This window comes from Balaenoptera physalus (genome assembly GCF_965194825.1).
Source record: "Balaenoptera physalus genome assembly, chromosome: 16".
NCBI classification, from domain to species: domain Eukaryota; kingdom Metazoa; phylum Chordata; class Mammalia; order Artiodactyla; family Balaenopteridae; genus Balaenoptera; species Balaenoptera physalus.
The window spans coordinates 78,672,168-78,691,154 of NC_138898.1; the positions used below are offsets into that span (position 1 = coordinate 78,672,168).

At 35.7% G+C, this 18,987-nt stretch overlaps 1 protein-coding gene and 1 long non-coding RNA gene across 13 annotated transcripts in view; one reads left to right on the forward strand and one right to left on the reverse strand.

Moving 5' to 3' along the window:
* Positions 1–18,987, reverse strand: part of LOC309646299 — a 181,392-nt gene that overhangs the window by 117,045 nt on the left and 45,360 nt on the right. The window lies entirely within an intron of this gene.
* CALN1 (calneuron 1) overlaps positions 1–18,987 on the forward strand; it is a 477,883-nt gene that overhangs the window by 58,299 nt on the left and 400,597 nt on the right. For 3 of the 12 annotated variants that reach the window (XM_082432431.1, XM_082432433.1, XM_082432432.1), the window contains exon 2: positions 12,212–12,358. The exons of the other annotated variants lie outside the window; for them this stretch is intronic. In XM_082432431.1, the coding sequence (XP_082288557.1) occupies positions 12,348–12,358 (11 nt within the window). In that variant the 5' untranslated portion in view covers positions 12,212–12,347. The remainder of the gene's footprint in view (positions 1–12,211; positions 12,359–18,987) is intronic. 12 annotated transcript variants of the gene reach the window in all.

Sequence of the window (18,987 nt, forward strand, 5' to 3'; positions counted from 1 at the left end):
ATTCTTTTTATGTAAATATGGAACACTTACCAAGATGTATCATACTGTGGGCTAAAATAAATAACTTAAAAGAATTCAAGTCACAGAAGATATGTTCAAATATCATCGTGAAATTAAATTACAAATCAATAGCAGGCAGATATTTAGAAAAGCCCCAAAGTATTTGGGAATTAAATAATGTACTTTTACATATATTACCTATGAGTCAAAGAACTCAAAAGAGAAACTGAAAGTATGTTGAACTGAATGAAAATATATGTGGCATGTAGCTATACCAGTACTTAAAGAAAAATTTATAGCACTAAGTATCCATATTAGAAAAAGAGAAAGGTCTCAAGCCTAAGGTCTCAAATCTAAGCTTCTACTTTTGCATGGTAATTTTTTTGCTCAGATGTCTACTTTGTCTGATATTAATATTGCAACTTTAGCTTTCTCCTGATTAGTATTTGCATTGTATATCCTTTTTCCATTCTTTTACTTATAAGCTACCTATATCATTATATATGAAATTAGTTTCTTATAGATAGCATATAGTTCAGTCATAATCTTTATCCATTCTGGCAATCTCTGTCTTTTCATTGTACTTAGACACTTTATATTTAATGTAATTATTAATATATTTGGATTTATGTCTATAATTTTATTGTTTCTTAGTGTTTATATACTCTGTTTTCATTCTTCTGTTCCCCACTTCTTCCTTCTTTTGGGTTATTTGTTCATGTAGTATTTCATTTTAAGTTATCTATTATTTTTTACTATATCTCTTTGCATAATATTTCTACTTTTGCTTTAGGAATCACAGTATACATGATGAACTTTTCACAATCTAATTAGAATCCATATTTTAAAAATTTGTTTATTAAAAATTTTTTTATTGACATAAATATCATAGAATAGCATAATATTCAACATTTTAAAGTATATACCTCAGTGGTTGATAGTATATTCATAGTGTTGTACAGCTATTACAGCTAACTAATTCTGGAACATTTCCATCAACCCAAACAGAAATCCCATACCTCCCATTTCCCTCTTCTCCCCATCCTATGGCAACCACTAATCTACACTTTGTCTCTATGGATTTGTCTATTCTGGACATTTCTTATAAATGGAATTATACCATAAGTGGCCTTTTGTGTCTGATTTCTTTCACTTAGCATAATGTGTTCAGGTTCAGCCATGCTGTAGCATGTATCAGTGCTTCATTCTTTTATTTGGCTGAGTAATATTCCATTGTATGGATACACTATATTTTGTTTATTCATCAGTTGATGGACATTTGGGGTGTTTCCAGTTTTTAGCTATTATGAATAATGCTGCTAGGAACATTCATGTATAAGTTTTTGTGTGAACATATGTTTTCAGTTCTTTTTGTATATCCCAGGAGTGGAATTACTAGGTTGAATGGTAGCTCTATGTTAACTTTTTGAAGAATTGCCAGACTGTTTCCCAAAGTCATGATATCATTTTACATTCCCACCAGGAATGCACAAGAGTTACAATGTCTCCACGTCCTTGCCAACATTTATTAATTTCACTATTATTATTTAAAATTTTTTTATTATTTCCATCCTAGTGGATTTTGATCTCATTTTGGTTTTGATTTGCATTTCTCTAATGACTAATGATGTTGAGCATCTTTTTGTATATCTACTGATCATTTGTAGGTCTTCTTTGAAGAAATAACTATTTAAATCCTTTGCTCATTTTAAAATGTGTTGTCTTTTTGTTATTGAGTTGAAAGAGTTCTTTATATTCTAGATATTATACCATTATCAGATATTTGATTTGTAAATATTTTCTCCCATTCTGTGGGTTGTCTTTTCTTGATAGTGTCCTGTGATTCACAGAAGTTTCTAATTTAAATGAAGTCCAATTTATCTGTTTATTCTTTCACTGCTTGTGATCCCTGTGTCTTATTTAAGAAGCTGTTGCCTAACCCAAGGTCATGAAGATTTATACCTATATTTCCTTCTAAGAATTTTATAGTTTTAGCTCTTTCATTTGTGTCTTTGATACACTTTGAGTTTATTTTATATATGGTGTGAAGTAGGTGTTCAAATTTGTCCTTTTGCGTTATGGATATCCAGTTGTCCCCACACCACTTGTTGAAAAGACTGTTTTTTCCCCAGTGAATGATCTTGGCACCTTGTCAAAAATCAATTGATCATAAACATATGGGTTTTATTTTTTTGGACTCTCAATTCTATTCCACTGATATATATTTTTATCCTTATGCCAGTACCACACTGTGTTAATAACTATAGCTTTGTAATAAGCTTTGCAATCAGGAACTGTGAGTCCTCAAACTTTGTTCTCTTTTTCAAGACTGTCTGGATATTCAGGGTCCCTTGAAATTCCATATGAATTTTAGGATAAGCTTGTCCATTTTTGTAAAAAGTCAGTGGAAATTTGATATAGATTTCATTAAATCTGTAGGTCAGTTTGGGGAGTACTGTTCTTTAGTTCTTTAGATATATTTTCCTTTAGCTCTTTAAACAGTTTAAAAATAGCTAATTTAAAGTCTGTCTAGTGAGTCCAACATCTCAGCTCCCTCAAGGATAGTTTCTATTGATTGTCTTTTTCTCTGAGGACCATATGAGCAATACTTTCTGGTTTCTTTGCATGTCTTATATTTTTTCTTAAATACTAGACATTTTGACTATTATAATGGGAAAATTTTGGAATTTAGATCCCCTTCCTCTCCCCAGGACTTGTTGTTGCTACTTGTTTTAGCTGTTAGTTTTTGTTTGTTTAGTGACTTCTCTGAACTACTTTTGTAAAGTCTGTATTCTTTGTCATGGGTGGCCACAGAAGTCTCTTTTCTGTTAACTTAGTAGTCAGCCAATGATTGGACAGAGATTTCCTTAAATTCTTGGAGCCAACAAATTTCCCAGTCTTTGCAGAGGGGCTCAGTTGGGGTATGCCTTTAACATTCAGTCAGGAAGTTAATGACTCAGCCTCAGTCTTCACTTTCTGCTTGCATAGAGCCTAAAGATCAGCCAGAGGTGAGTACTTTCAGGAAAGTACTCAGGTCTTTCCTGAGCATGCCCACAACCCTGGGAATGCACGTTGCCTTCTAAATCCCCAGGAATATATTAGAGGTTTTCAAAGTCCTTCTCCTCCCAAACATCCAGTTTCCCAGGCTTTCCTCCCAAACTTTTTGGTTAATCTATTGTTTACCCCAACTCTTATCCACTGGTTTAAGACAGCAGTGGCTAAAACATTTGCCTGCAAATGTTTTCAACTAATGACCCCTGGACAGTGGCTTTATAACTGAACAAGTTCCAAGTTAGATGAGATAAAGTCAAGTCTTTTGAGGCACCAGACAGGTACAAAATAAAGCAAAATAATTAAATTCTTTGTGAGTGAGATCCATTCTGCTATCTCTGGTACCAGAACTGAAGATGTGGAGTGCCATTTTCAAGGCTACTACTGATCTGGGAGACAGGGACTAGGATAAGTTAACACACCACAAAGCTCATTGTTCTTACCAAGATTTACCCATTTTTCTTGAGTAAGTGGTTCCTGGTTTCTGCAAGCTTTTGGCTAGTTTCCAGACTTCCAAAATAGTGAATTCTCTCTCTCTCTTTTTTTGGCCAGTTTTTTTCATTACTTTTTTGTAAGGGCAGAATTTTAGAGTTCCCTACTCTGTCATTTTCACTGATATCACTCCCTATTTATCACTTCAAGTGGAAAGTAGAAATCTTGCCACCATGTAGGCCCTTTATTCTCTTCTTTTATGTTGTGGTTGTCTTATATATTACTTCTACATACATTGGAAACCTCCTCAGATAGTGTTATAATTGTTACTTTCATCCATTAAGCATATTTCAACAGAAGAGTAATATAGTCTATTACATTAACTCTGATATTTACTTTTATGTTTCTTTCCCTTCATTCCCAATGTTCCAATTTCCTTTGTATCATTTACCTTCTGTCTGAAGAACTTCTTTTAGAGCAGGTATGCTGGCAAGAAATTCTCTTCGTTTTCCTGCATCTGAGAATGTCTTTATGTCACCTTCATTCTTGAAGGATATTTTTACTGTATACAGAAATCTTGGTCAGCAGTTCTTTTCTTTCAGCACTTTAAAATTATTGTTCCATTTTCTTCTGACCTTCATGACTTCTCATGAGAAATCCACAGTTATGTGATTCACATTGTTCTCCTACAAGCAGTGGACCATTTTCGTTTGTCTGATTTCAAATTTTTTTTTCTTTGTCTTAGTTTCATCAATTGATGGTGTGTTTGGCATGATTTCTTTGGATTTACCCTCTTGTAGTTCTCTGAGCTTCTTGGATCTGTAGGTTATCTTTTGCCAAATTTGGGACGTTTTCAGCCATCATATCTTTACTTTTTCTGTACCACATTCTTTTTCTTCTCCTTTAGGACTCTGGTAACGTGAATAGTATTATACCTTTTGGCATTGTCCCATAGGTCTATTAGGCTCTGTTCACTTTTTTTTCAAACTTTTTTTTTCTGTGTTGTTCAGATTGCATGATTTCTGTGGGTCTATCTTCAAGTTTTCTGGCTCCTTCCTTTATCATCTCATGTGGCGCTCATCAAGTGTGTTTTCATTTTGGTTACTGTATTTTTAAGTTCTGAAATTTCCGTTTTGTTATTCTTTATATCTTCTGTTTCTTTGCTGAGGCTTTCTCTCTTTTCACTCTTTTCAAAAGTTTTCACCTTTACTTGGAGAATTTTATGATAGCTGCTTTAAAATATCTGTTGGAATTCCAATGTCTGTGTCCTTTTGGCATTGACATTTGTTGGTTATTTTATTCCAAGCAAGTTTAGATTTTCTTGGTTCTTTGTATTTTGAGAATTTAGGATTGTATGCTGGGCATTTAGAATATTTTGTTATGTGATTCAGGGTCTTGTTTATACACTATGGATAATGTTGATTTTTTGGTGTGTTTTAGCAGGCAATCAGCCTGGTTGGATTCAGGCCTCAAGTTCTGACCAATTTTATGTTGGTTGTAGTTCCAGTTGCAGTTAAGTTTTCAAAGCCTTTGCATTGCTATTCAGATCTGTCACACTGGTGTGTGATACCAATGACTAGTTTGGCACCTGGGCTATTATCTAATCCATTATTCAGTTCTCAAAGTCTCTGTGTGCTTGTAAAGGTCAGATCAATCTACTCATGTGGAATTGAGTCCCAAAGTTCATAAAAAACTCGAAGTAACCACTTTAGCAACTTTTTCCTACCCATGATCTTTTCAGCAGTTTTTACTTCTCTGATACCCTCTAATTTGGTCCTCTAGCTAGAAAGCTGCAACTTTAGTTACCCCAATCTACTGTACCCTTTGTGCAACTGCACTTATGTCTGGGACAAGCCAAGGGAGGACAGAGGGAGACAAGAAGAAATGGAGATTCTTGCTGTGCTTTTGGGACCGCATATTATCTGATCATAGAAGATGGTTCTCCTTCCTCAAAGTTTTAGGCTCCAACCAGCTCTCATTGCCACTGCTACTTCTGCTTCCAAGGATTGTTTGGGGGCTGAGGCACAAGAGCACAGAGAAAAAATAAAGAATGATGGGGAATTTCCATTCTGTGTGTGTGTGTATGGAAACCACTTTCCTATTCATCCACCCAGAACTTGAGGCATCTCCTGGGGCCCCCTCTGTTGTGCTAATGCTCACTTTCAAGTTTCAGACTGCACTGAATTCAAGCCTGTAAATACCAGAAGAAAGAAAGGATAAACTCACCATCGTTTGGTGGCCCTTTGGGTTTTCATGTTCTTCCTCAGTCTGCCCGTTAGGAGTTATTTTCAGAGTCCTCAAATACCTGCTCCATGCATTCTGCTCTGATTTTAGGCTGCATTCAGCGGAAGATATAGGTGCAGTATGTTTACTTCATCTTACCCAGAAGTGGAAGCCTGGTCAATTGATTTTTCAAGAAACGTGCAAAGGCAGTTCAATGGAGAAAGCATAGTTTTGTCAACAAAGCCTGTTGAAACACCTGGATACCCATATGTAATACATACATATATACATATATTCTTCAATCCCTACATCTCACTATATATGCAACTCAACTCATAATGAATCATAGACCTAAATTTAAAGAAAAAATTATAAAACTTCTAGAAGAAAACATAGGAGAAAAACTTTGTGACCTTGGATTAGGCAAATATTAAAAAAATATGACCCCAAAAGAATGATCCATAAAAGCACAAATCAATAAACTAGACTTCGTCAAAGTTAAGAACTTTCTCTTTGGAAGATACTGTTAAGAGAATGAAAAGACAAGCCACAGACTCAGTGAAAATATTTGTAAATCACATGTCTTATAAAAGACTTGTATCCAAAACATATAAAGAGCCTTCTCCTGTGCTGTAGAGCCCGCAAGCCACAACTACAGAGCCTGCGTGCCACAACTACTGAAGCCTGTGCGCCTAGAGCCTGTGCTCTGCAACGAGAGAAGGCACCGCAATGAGAAGCCCGCACACCACAATGAAGAGTAGCCCCCGCTCACTGCAACTAGAGAAAGCCTGCACGCAGCAACGAAGACCCAACACAGCCAAAAATAAATAAATAAAAGTAAATAAATTTATATATAATAAAACATATAAAGAGCTCTCCAATTTCAATAAAAAACAACCCAGTATAAAAGTGGGTAAAAGATATAAACAGATAATTCACCAAAGAAGATATACAGATGGCAAATAAGCCCCTGAGAAGATATTCAACATCATCAATCATTAGGGAAATGCAAATCAAAAATATGATGAGGTGCCATTACACACCTACTAAAATATCTAAAATTACAATGACTGACTATACCAAGTGATGGTGAGAAAGCAGAACTGCTGGAACGCTCATACACTGCTGGTGGGAATGTAAAATGGTAGAACCACTTGGTGTAACAATTTGACAGTTTTTTAAAACAGTTAAACATACATCTTAATACATTATTTTTTGCATTCTTTATACATCTGTCATATGATCTGCCATGCCACTTCTAGATATTTAACCAACAGAAATGAAAGCATACGTTCATACAAAGACTTAAACATGACTGCTCATTGCAGCTTTATTTGTAATAGTCAAAACTGGAAGCAACTTAAATGTCCATCAATAGGTTAGTGGAATAAAGATGCAGACCTACTACAGAATGGACTTGAGGATACGGGGCGGGGGAACGGTAAGCTGGGACAAAGTGAGAGAGTGGCATGGACATATATACACTACAAAACGTAAAATAGATAGCTAGTGGGAAGCAGCTGCATAGCACAGGGAGATCAGCTCGGTGCTTTGTGACCACCTAGAGGGGTGGGATAGGGAGGGTGGGAGGGAGGGAGATGCAAGAGGGAAGAGATATGGGGACATATGTATATGTATAACTGATTCACTTTGTTATAAAGCAGAAACTAACACACCATTGTAAAGCAATTATACTCTAATAAAGAGTTAAAAAAAAATTCAAAAAAAAATAGATTAGTGGATTAACAAATTACGATCTATTCAAACAGTATAATGCTACTCAGCAAACTATTGTTACATATAAAATTACAGATGATTTTAAAAATAATTATACTACAGTAAAGAAGCCAGATAACAAAAGTGCATATAGTACAATTCTGTTTCTATAAATTCTAGAAAATAGAAACTGTAATGGTTCCTGTGGGTGAGGGGAAAAGGTGAAGTAAGAGGAAGGAAGGGATTACAAAGAGATATGAGGAAACTGGGAGGCAATGGATATATTTGTCATCTTGATTGTGGTGATTGTTTCACAGGTGTATACATGCCTTAAACACTTATCAAATTGTACACTTTATATGCAGTTTATTATATGTAAATTATATCTCAATAAGCCTGTTTTTAAAATGAGTTTTCAACTCATTCTCTGTGACGGTGAAATCAGGAGAAATCCCCCTAATTCTTTGGTTTATGGTTAAAATGCTATTTTCCACTTTGTCTTTTTCTGTAAAATCATAAGTTCATTAGTGGTCATTTGAAAGCAAGTGTATCAAGCACTTCCAGGCTACCTCCATATTTTCTGATCGTTTTTTAGCTCTTTTCTTGATTACTGCATTCAACCATTTTCCCATTTTGATTGTTTATTTTTCTGACTTCTTGAGGTGAACGTTCAGTAAATTTAGTTTCATTCCTTCAGTTAAGTTGTATTTTTTTGTATATAAATCTATTGATACAGACAAATTATACAGAAGCAAGCCAAATAATGTTAAACTCCCTCTCCAGATAAGACCACTATTAACATTTCTGCCAGCATCCTTCCTGACATCTTTCTGTGTGTGTATACCCTTTGTGTGTGTTTGTGTGTGTGTATGTGTCTGTGTGTGTGTCCAGAAAAGTACACAAATCATAAGTGTACAGATTACCACAAACTGAACACACCCACGTAACCAGGACTCAGTCAGTTAACAAAACCTTGCCGCATTCCAGAAGGCATCTTTGTATCCACTCCCAGTCATAACCCACTCCCCACCAACCCAAGGATAACTACTGTCTTGACTTCTAATGGCATAGATTACTTTTGCCAGATTCAAAATTTTATTTAAATGTAACCATGAGCATGTATTCAGCTTTATCTGTCTGCTGTCACTCAATGTTGTCTTTGAGAGGTTCATCCATAACGTTTTAGGGGTTGTAGTTCATTCACAGTGGAGGTTCATTCTCACTCCATTGTGTGAATATATCATAATTTATTTATCCATTTTATTGTTGGTAGGCATCTGGGTGGCTTCTAGTTTGGGGCTATTATGAATAGTGCTGCTATAAATATTTGAGTGTATGTCTTTTATGAGCAAATGTATGCCTTTTTTGTTGGTTATATACTTATGAAAGAAATTGCTGAGTCCTATACATGCAATTAAAATGTATATAACTTTGAATAAATGGTATCATACTAGACAAACTATTTTGTAACTTGCATTAATCACTGAACAATAAGTCAGATGCGTCTTTCCTTCTCAGTTAATATTATTCATTATATGGATGTACCAGCCTTTAATCATTTAGTTGTTTATTGATGGGCTTCTACTTTGCTTTCAATTTTCAATAATATGCAGTATTTTTTATCCTTAGAAACATATATTTATTCAATAGACTGATTATCACTTCAGGATAAATGCTTAGAACTGAAATTCTGCATCCAAGGGTATGCCCATGTACATTTAAATTTTGATACACATTGTCCAGTTTCCATCTTGAAAACAGGTACAACTTACAATCTCACCAACACTGACTAAGGGAACATTTTCCTATTTCTTCACTCACAGTGGATTTTCTCTATATTTTTAACTCCTGTCAATCTGATAAGAGAAGAATAACGTTACATTTTGATTATATGTCATATAATTAAAAGTCTTTTTTTGGACTTCCCTGGTGGAACAGTGGTTAAGAATCTGCCTGCCAGTGCAGGGGATATAGATTCGATCCCTGGTCCGGGGAGATCCCATATGCCATGGAGCAAGTGAGCCCGTGCGCCACAACTACTGAAGCCCGTGCAAAGCAATGAATACCCAATGCAGCCAAATAAATTTATTTTTAAAAAATGTATTTTTCTCTTTGGTTCTTTGGAATGTATGTTATATGGATATTTAGTTCCACTAATTTATAACTTAATTTACATGCTTAAACATGTTTTTCAATTAAACGGTTTGAAATGAAACAGGTCCTATTTGAACCTTTCCTCTGAAAAATAAGGAATCAGGTTATTTTCTCCCTACTCTTCCCCTTATTTCTCTTCCTTTTCCTTCCCCCCCTTCAGTTAACTCTTCCTGAGCCCAGTGTATGATAACCTGGTAAACTATGTTATCATGTATGTGTGGTACATACAATGTATGATATCATGGTAAACTTTTTAAAAACATCTACAAGTTAACCTCTAGATAGGTGGAATCTTTATTTAATATTCATTCTACATATTAATGGATTTCATGGCAAGTGATATTCAAATACTTAGCATCCAGCCCTAGGGACCAAGGTTCTAGAAGCTTCTTGCTGAGCCTGGTTGTCGGGTCTGGGAAATCCAGGGGCTCCAGAAGTGGGGTGAGAGGGATTGGGCGTACTTGGAGAGATGCTTAATCATTGATGTTTAATCCTGATTTGTACATGAATAATCAATGGACATTTTTTTTTAAATGACAAAAAGTAAGCTTTTTAAAATACAAAATATTAAAAAAATACATTCTCATTGTAGCAAATGCCAACAAGACAGAAGTAAATAGAATAAGGAATGTGATAGTAGTTATGCCTCATTCAAATTCCACCCCATTCTACCCCCCAAGAGGTGACTGACAACCAATGCTGCCAGTTTGGTTTTTATTAAACCCATTTTTTATGCTTATATAAGCATGTATGAAGTTTTCATTCTTTATCTAATTTTTTATTTAACAAATGTTAAACCTAGAGAAAAATTGCAAAAATAGTTTTTAAAAAAAACCCTTCTACCCTTTCACATCATCCCCGCTCATTCTCTCTCTCTCTCTCTCATTCTCTGTCCCCTGAACCTTTTGATAATTAGATGAGAATAAATTGAAGACATCATGACAGACTTCACCCCTAAATATTCAGCATATATTTCTTAAGAACAACTACATTCCTTTACATGACCGCAATATAATTATCATACTCAAGAAATTTAACATTAATATAGTAAATACAGACCAACATAAAATTTCCCTGATTGTTGCCATAATTGCCATCATGTCCTTTACAGTTGTTTGTTTTAAATCTAAGATGCAATCATAATTACACATTACATGTAGTTGTCAGGTCTTTAATCCAAAACAGTTTCCTAGCCTCTTTTTATGTATTTTGTGGCATTGACATTTTTGCAGAGCTGAGATCAGTTGTTTAGCAGAAGCTCCTTCAGTTTGAGTTTGTATGATGTTTCCTTGTGTTTGGAATCAGGTTATGCATTTTTGGCAAGAATACTACATATGTGATGTTATTCTATCAGTGTATCACGTTAGGACCTACATGCCAGTATGCCCCACTATTTGTTCTGCTAAATTTAAAATTAGATAAAGTCACGCCTGCCAGATTTCTCCATATTCTGTTCTCTAGCTTTTATCTAATGCAGAGGTAGGCAAACTTTTCTGTAAAGGGCTAGATTGTACATATTTTAGGTTTTGCAGACTGCATAAAATCTCTGTCACATATTCTTTTCTCCCTCAACCATTTATTTTTTAATTTGTGTTTAGCTGCATTGGGTCTTCCTTGCTGCGTGTGGGCTTTCTCTAATTGTGGTTAGCGGGGGCTACTCTTCATTGTGGTGGGCAGGCTTCTCATTGCGGTGGCTTCTCTTGTTGCGGAGCACAGGCTCTAGGCACGTGGGCTCAGTAGTTGTGGCACATGGGCTCAGTAGTTGTGGCGTACGGGCTCTAGAGCACAGGCTCAGTAGTTGTGTCTCATGAGCCTAGTTGCTCCGTGGCATGTGGGATCTTCCCAGACCAGGGATCGAACCCATGTCCCCTGCATTGGCAGGAGGATTCCCAACCACTGTGGCACCCGGGAAGCCTTCTATTATTCCTCTTATATTTATTAGTTGGCATTCCTCTGCAAAAAGAACTGTCCCTCCTTCCCTCCCTTTTAGAAAATGTTTTTGGAATTAATAAGGAGTTACGGATCTGTTTCCATTTTTTCAATGGCTGCAAAATATGCTGAATGTGTTAATTTATTTTTCAATTAGAATTTATAGAGTGCCAACTGTGCTAGTCCCTGGAGATGCAATGTTGAACATAAGTATAGTCCCTGTACCCATGGAACTTACCTTCGAATGGGGGAAACAGACATTAATCAAATGATCACATAAATTAATGTAAACTTTCAGCTGCAATTAGTTCTGTAAAGGGGAACATTTAACAGAGAGGTATGAGCTGGTCAGGGCAGTCAACAGGAGACGAATGCTGCCCTGAGGAGGTGTTGACTAGGCTGAGATCCGGAAGATAAGTACCATTAGTTCGTGAAGATGGGGCTGCACGAGCAGGGTCCTGAAGACAAAAGAACACAGGGGAACATCTGAGAGATGGGCGGGAGCCCGGCATGCAGGTAGAACTAAATGACAAACAGCAGTGTGGAAAGGCGGAATGAATACGCAGTAAAAAATGATATCAGATGAGCACAGAGAGGTCATGGAACCAGGCCATGGACGGGGCGGGTGGGGGGGGGTCACTGTCCATGGAGGAATTTGAATCTTCGTCCAGAGAGCAAAGAAAAGTCACAGAAGTGTATTTTATAGATGGAGTGGTGCCCAGACCAGATGAGCCTTTGAGAAAACCACTCTGCTGGAGTGTGATGCTGGGAGCCCCATCCCTTGGCCACCGGATAAGCTGGTAGAGAGAGGATGGCAACTTGGATAGAGTGTTCTATTGGCTATGGAGACAAGGTAACAAACTAAGAAATGCGTACGGTATGAAACTAACATGACTCTGGGTGATGGAAATATTTGAATCTTGATTTTAAGGTGGTCACATAGGTGTATCATTTATCAAAAGTCATCAAATGGGCACACATAAGATCCAAGCACCTCACTAGATGTAAATGTTACTGAAAAACAGTATCCTGCCAAGTGAAAAAGAAGGGTGCAAAGCAATCTATACAGTGTGGTACCGTTTGTGTAAAGAAGCAGCATATATCTGTACAATATCTCTGGCAGGACACACAAGAAGGCAATGATAGTGCTTGCTTGATGGGAGGAGAGAAGAGTATCTGGAAGACAGGTAGAAGGGAGATGTTTTCCTGAATATTGTTCTTTACTTTGGAATTTTGAACCATTTGAGGAGACTTAGAGATGGATTGGATACACCTAATAACATATGCTGGAAATATATAAAGCAAAATTGATAGAATTAGACACATAGCCTAGCCCAATCCAACTGATACAGTAAATAATCAAAGATCTAAAAACAACCATAAATCAAAATATAAAAGAATCAAAATATATAAAATCTGTAAGTTAAAGAAAAAGTCTGAAGCTATTATTTAGTCTGTACATGTTGAAACAGATCTGTTTAAACATAGTTGCCTCAGGGTGGGTGAGAAAGCCTGGAGCAAGCATTCATTGCTTTTCAGTGTAAATACTTCTGAGCTTTTTTTTTTAATTCGAGGGAGGAAGGAGGGACTTCCAGGAAACATGGCAGTGAAAGTAGACATTTTTAAAGCTTCTTCCTTGAAACTTACAAAATCAACAAAGGCATTACCAACTAAAACGAAAACTAAGTAGACATTTTTAAAGCTTCTTGCTTGAAACTTACAAAATCAACAAAGGCATTACCAACTAAAACGAAAGCTAAGTTGAAACTTTGGGACAACCTCATCCTCTTCCTACAAATGCTGAGGAACAGTTGCCAGACACAGCACAACTGGAACCAAAATGAAATAGGATGCTGGGGGTTGACCAAGTTTCCTGAGCTTGAGAACCAGCACAGTGCTGTCGGCCTAACAGCCTCCCTGATAGCATTCCCCACCCCAAGCTAGAGCAGAGATACGGAGAGGGGGGTGGGCCCAGAAGGAGGCAGGCTCCCCCTTCACCTCAGATCAGTTGAAGCTGAGAGGCTAGGGAGTTGGGAGGGGGGGGCTTCTGTGTCCAGGCACCACCCATTTTCATGTATCCCAGCTTTCTGATTGGGAAAGGGAGGAATTCGATTGGAAATAGAGCAAGTTTCTAATCAAAGCAGAACATCCAAGGTAGAGAAGAACATTAGCTGCCACCAATTCATCCCTCCCACAATAAAATGTCAGAGCTTTCTCAATCTTAGCTGTATAACATGATTGTCAGGAATGAGATTTTTGAATGTTTTAAAATGTTTTAAATGTGTCATGCCAAACCAACCGAATCTGAACCTTACAAAAATGAGGCCCAGGCAACAACTGTAGTTGAAAAATTTCTCCATAACGAGATAACATTTTTAGCCCAATCAATTGGTAAAATTTTAAAGTATTCATAGCACCCAATATTGGCAGAAGTGTAGAGAAATAAACAAGTTTATAGGAATACAGAAGGAAAAGTGAGTGGTAGGAAATCTTTTCTTGGATTCCATGTTTCCACGTGGGGTGATATCAATTAGTGTAGCTCTGCTCCCTCACTCACATCTCTAATTGGTAAGTTTGGAGGAAGAAAAAGACTGATAGCTCAGCCTCTTGTTCTCTCCCTTATGGGCTCTTCCTGTCTGAAAAGAGCACTGCTGGCCTTGAGCTTGCATTGGCCCATCACCTCCTGTGACTGGCCAGGTGGTAAATTACCTAATTCTGCGTGCAGCATACAGAAGCTGACATTTTGATCCCTGTCTGCCTCACCCCAGCATTTAAAAAAATTTCAACCAGAGAGAGAAGAAAAATGCAGTTTATTGATTCCTCTCCATCTGTCATCAGTGGCAAAGTCAACAAAAGATTTATGTGAAGATAATGTTGACTGCTACCTACTAAACACACCTACCACCTTCATGGCATGCATCCTGCATCCTGGATTCCTTCTTACCCACAGAAAGGCCCTAAGTCTCTTCCTGCCTTAAAATTTGCTCCGTTTGATATTAGCACACCTGTCCCAACTTTCTTTCAGGTAGTGTTGCATATACCATCCTTTCATGTTTGAAAATCCTGCAGCCTCCTATTTAATGTGTGTTGATTATGAGCAAAATCTACATCTAATCTACTTATATCTAATCTAACAATCTTTGTCTGGAGGTTAGAATATACTTAGTCTGATAATATTGAATGCGATTCCTGATTTATTTGGATTTCAATCAACCATCCATTTACTTTCTATTTATCTCATATGTTCTGTGTTCCCCTTTTCTCTTTTGTGGTATTAATCAAGTGCTTTTTATTATTCCATTTCCCCCTTACTAATTATACATTCTTTTAGCGATTATCCTAGAGATTGCAATGCGTATCCTTGACCCACTGGTATATATCCTAAATGAGTACATTTATCACTTCTATATGATGGAAGAACCCGAGAACACTTTTAACTCCATTCTCCCCACTCCTACCTTTTGTACAATTGTTGTCATGGATTTTATTTCTTCATATACTTAACAAACTACCAAACATTGTTATTAAGATGTATTATTATAAGATTAAAATATAATAATAGCTATTGAGATTTACCACCTATTTATCATTACCAAGCTCTTTATTCTCCTGTTTCCATTCTTCTATCTGGAATCATATTTCTTCTGCCTGAACAACTCACTCTACCATTTCTTTTAGGATGGGTGTTGGTGAAAAATTCTCTACCTGTGTGTCTAAAAATGTATTTACTTCACAAATTTTTTTAAATCATAATATTTTTAAGGCTTCACCTTTTTTTCTTTTAAAATTACGTTCATTGAGGACAATTTATACACAATAACATGCATTCATTTTAAGTGTACAGTTTGATGAGTTTTTACAAATGTACAAACATTTGTATAAACATCAATCAAGATATAAGCATTTCCATCAATCCTAAAAAATTCCTTGGTGTCCCTTTGCAGTCAATCCCCCTCCCAGTCTCTACCCCAGGCATCCATTGAATTACTTTCTGTCACTATAGATTTATTTTGCCTGTTCTAGAATTTCATAAGAATGAAATAATGGAGTATGTACTCTTTTGTGTCTGGCCTCTTTCACTCAGAATAACATTTTTAAGATTCAGCCATGATGTGGTGGGTATCTAGTTTTTTCCTTTTAATTACTGAGCAGTATCTCATCATATGCATACACCACAAATTGTTTATCCATTCATCTATTGATGAACATTTGGATTATTTCCAGTTTGGGACTGTTATGAACATCCACGTAAAAGTCATAGTGTGGACTTTATTTCTCTAAGAAAATTACCTACAACTGAAATTGCTGAGTCAGTGTAACTGTGCATTTAACTTTATAAGGAACTGATAGTTTTTCAAAATTATTTGATTATTTACATTCCCAACAACATTGTATGAGAGTTCTAGTTGCCCCATATTTTTGGCAACGCTTGGTACTGTCAGGTGTTTAAAATTTATCCATTCTACTGGTTGTGTAGTAGTATTCCATTGTGGTTTTAATTTGCATTCCCTGATGACTAACAATGTTCAGCATGCTTTCCTCTATCTTGTGAAGTATTGTTCTATCATTTGCCCATTTAAAAACTGAGTTGTTTATTTTCATTTTATTGAGTTGCAGGATTTCTTGATATAGTCTTAATTCAAGTTCTTTGCCAGATATATAGCATTATATATAATATATAAATATAAATTATATATAATATATAAATATAAATTATATATAATATATAAATATAAATTATATATACATAATTTTTCCCTATCTGTGGCTTTTTTTTTTTTTTTGGAAATGATAAATAATCTGTGAACTTTTTTTTTTTGGCCGCACTGCATGGGTTGTGGGATCTTAGTTCCCCGACCAGGGATTGAACCCAGGCCATGGCAGTGAAAGTGCCAACTCCTAACCACTGGACTGCCAGGGAATTCCCAATTTTTCCTATTTGTGGCTCTTTTCATTTTTTCAAAGGTGTCTGATGAAGAGTAAAAGATTTTAATTTTGATGAAGTAAAACTATCAATATTTTCCTTTTATAATTTGTGCTTTTTGTGTCCTATTTAAGAAATTTCTGCCTTCTCCAAGTTGCAAAGATTTTTCTCCTATGTTTTCTTTTAAAGGTTCTGTGGCTTTAGCATTTATTATTTAGGTTTATGATCTAATTTTGAGTTATTTTTTGTGTATGGGATAAGGTAAGTATCAAAGTTCATTTATTTCTACATGAATAAACTCCAGCAGAATTTGATGAAAAGACTAGCTTTTCCCGCATTGAATTCACTTGGCAATTTTGTCGAAAGTCAATTGATCACGTACCTGTAGATCTATTCCTGGTCTATAATATTATTTCCTTGGGTCTATACATCTATTCTTTTGCCAAAACCACGCTCTCTTAATTAGCTTTATAGTAAGTCTTAAAATCAGGTAGTCCTTTCCAACTTTCTTCTTTTTAAAAATTGTTTTGGCTATTATATGTCCTTTGCATTTGTATATAAATTTTAGAACCAGCTTGTCACATTCTGAGGAAAAGCTTTCTGGCATTTTGACTTGGATTATGTTGAACCTAAAGATCAATTTGGGGGAGAATTAACATCTTAAAAATGTCAAAACTCTAAATCATGAACATGTTGTATCTCTTCATTTATTTTCGATCTTTTAAAATTTCTCTCAGCAGTGTTTTGTAGTTTTTAGCATACAGATCTTGGACTTATTTTGTTAAACGTAACCCTAATATTTCATGTTTTTGATACTATTGTGAATGGTGCTATTTTTCCAATTTCATTTTCCAGTTGCTTATTTGTGGTATTGATCTTGTATTCTGCGCCCTTGCTAAAGTCACTTATTTAGTTCTAAAAGCTTTTTCTGGTAGATTCCTTAAGATTCTCTACATATACAATCATATTGACTTTGAGTAAAACAGTTTTACTTTTTTCTTACCAATTGGTATGCATTTTATTTATTTTAATTGACTTACTTCACTGGCTGGAGACCCCAACAAATGTTCAATAGAAGTCTTGTTCCTGGTTTTACAGGGACACATTCAGTCTTTGACTATTTGGTATGATGGTTGCTGTCCATTTTTCATAATGCCCTTTATCAAGTTGAGGAAATTCCCTCCTATTCCAACTTTTCTGAGAATTTTTAATTGTGCATGGGTGTTGAGCTTTGTCAAATGCTCTTCATGCATGCATTAAGATGATCATGATTTTTTTCTTCTCTGAATATGATAAATTACACTGATTAATTTTTTAAAATTTAAACCAACTTTGCCGGCCTGGGAAAAACCCCACTTTGCCAAAAGACGTATTATCCTTTTTATACATTGCTGGGTTCCATTTGCTACTATACTGTTAAAGCTTTTGCATTTATATTTATTTTATTTTCTTATAAAGCCTTTATCTGATTTTGGTAATGGGGTAATATTGGCCTCATAAAATGACTTGAGATGTGTTATTGTATTTTTTTTTTTTAATTTTTATTTATTTATTTATTTATTTATGGCTGTGTTGGGTCTTCATTTCTGTGCGAGGGCTTTCTCTAGTTGTGTCAAGCGGGGGCCACTCTTCATCGTGGTGCGCGGGCCTCTCACTATCGTGGCCTCTCTTGTTGCGGAGCACAGGCTCAGTAGTTGTGGCTCACGGGCCCAGCTGCTTCACGGCATGTGGGATCTTCCCAGACCAGGGCTCGAACCCGTGTCCCCGGCATTGGCAGGCAGACTCTCAACCACTGCGCCACCAGGGAAGCCCCTGTGTTATTGTATTTTATGAAAGATTTTTATAAGATTGGTATTTGTTCTTTATTAAATGTGTGTTAGGATTCAACAGAGAAGTCATCTGGGCATGAAGGGATTTGTTTTTGTGTTTAGAAGGAAGAGCTTATTAATTATGAATTAAATTTCTTTAAAAGATATAAAACGATTCATATTTTCTATCTCTTCTTGGATCTGTTTTGTTATTTTGTATTTTTCAAGGAATTTTTCTATTGTGTCTAAGTTGTCAAGTTTTTTGGAATAAAGTTATTTATAATAGTCCCTTGTTATTTTTAATGTCTTTAGGATCTATAGTGAAGCCCCTTCCATTAGGCCTGATCTGGGTAATTTGTATTTTCTCCAGATTTTAAAATCAGGTTAGAGATTTATCAATTTCATTGACATTTTCTCTATTATTGGTACATTTTCTATTTTATTGATTTCTGTTCTTATCTTTATTATTTCCTTCCTTCTATTTTCTTGGGGTTTAATTTGCTCTTTTCCTAGTTCTGAGAGTGGAATCTTAGAATATTGGTTTTAAACCTTTCATCTTTTTCTAAAATAAACATTTTAAGCTATAATTTTCCCTCTAAGCACTGTTCTAGCTGCATTCCACAAATTGCATTTTCATTTCATTCAGTCTAAAATTTTTTTAAACTTCCTTTGTTTTTTATTCTTTGGCTTGTGCATTATGTAAAACTGTGTTTTACTTATAAAATATATGAGCATGTTCTAAGTATCTTA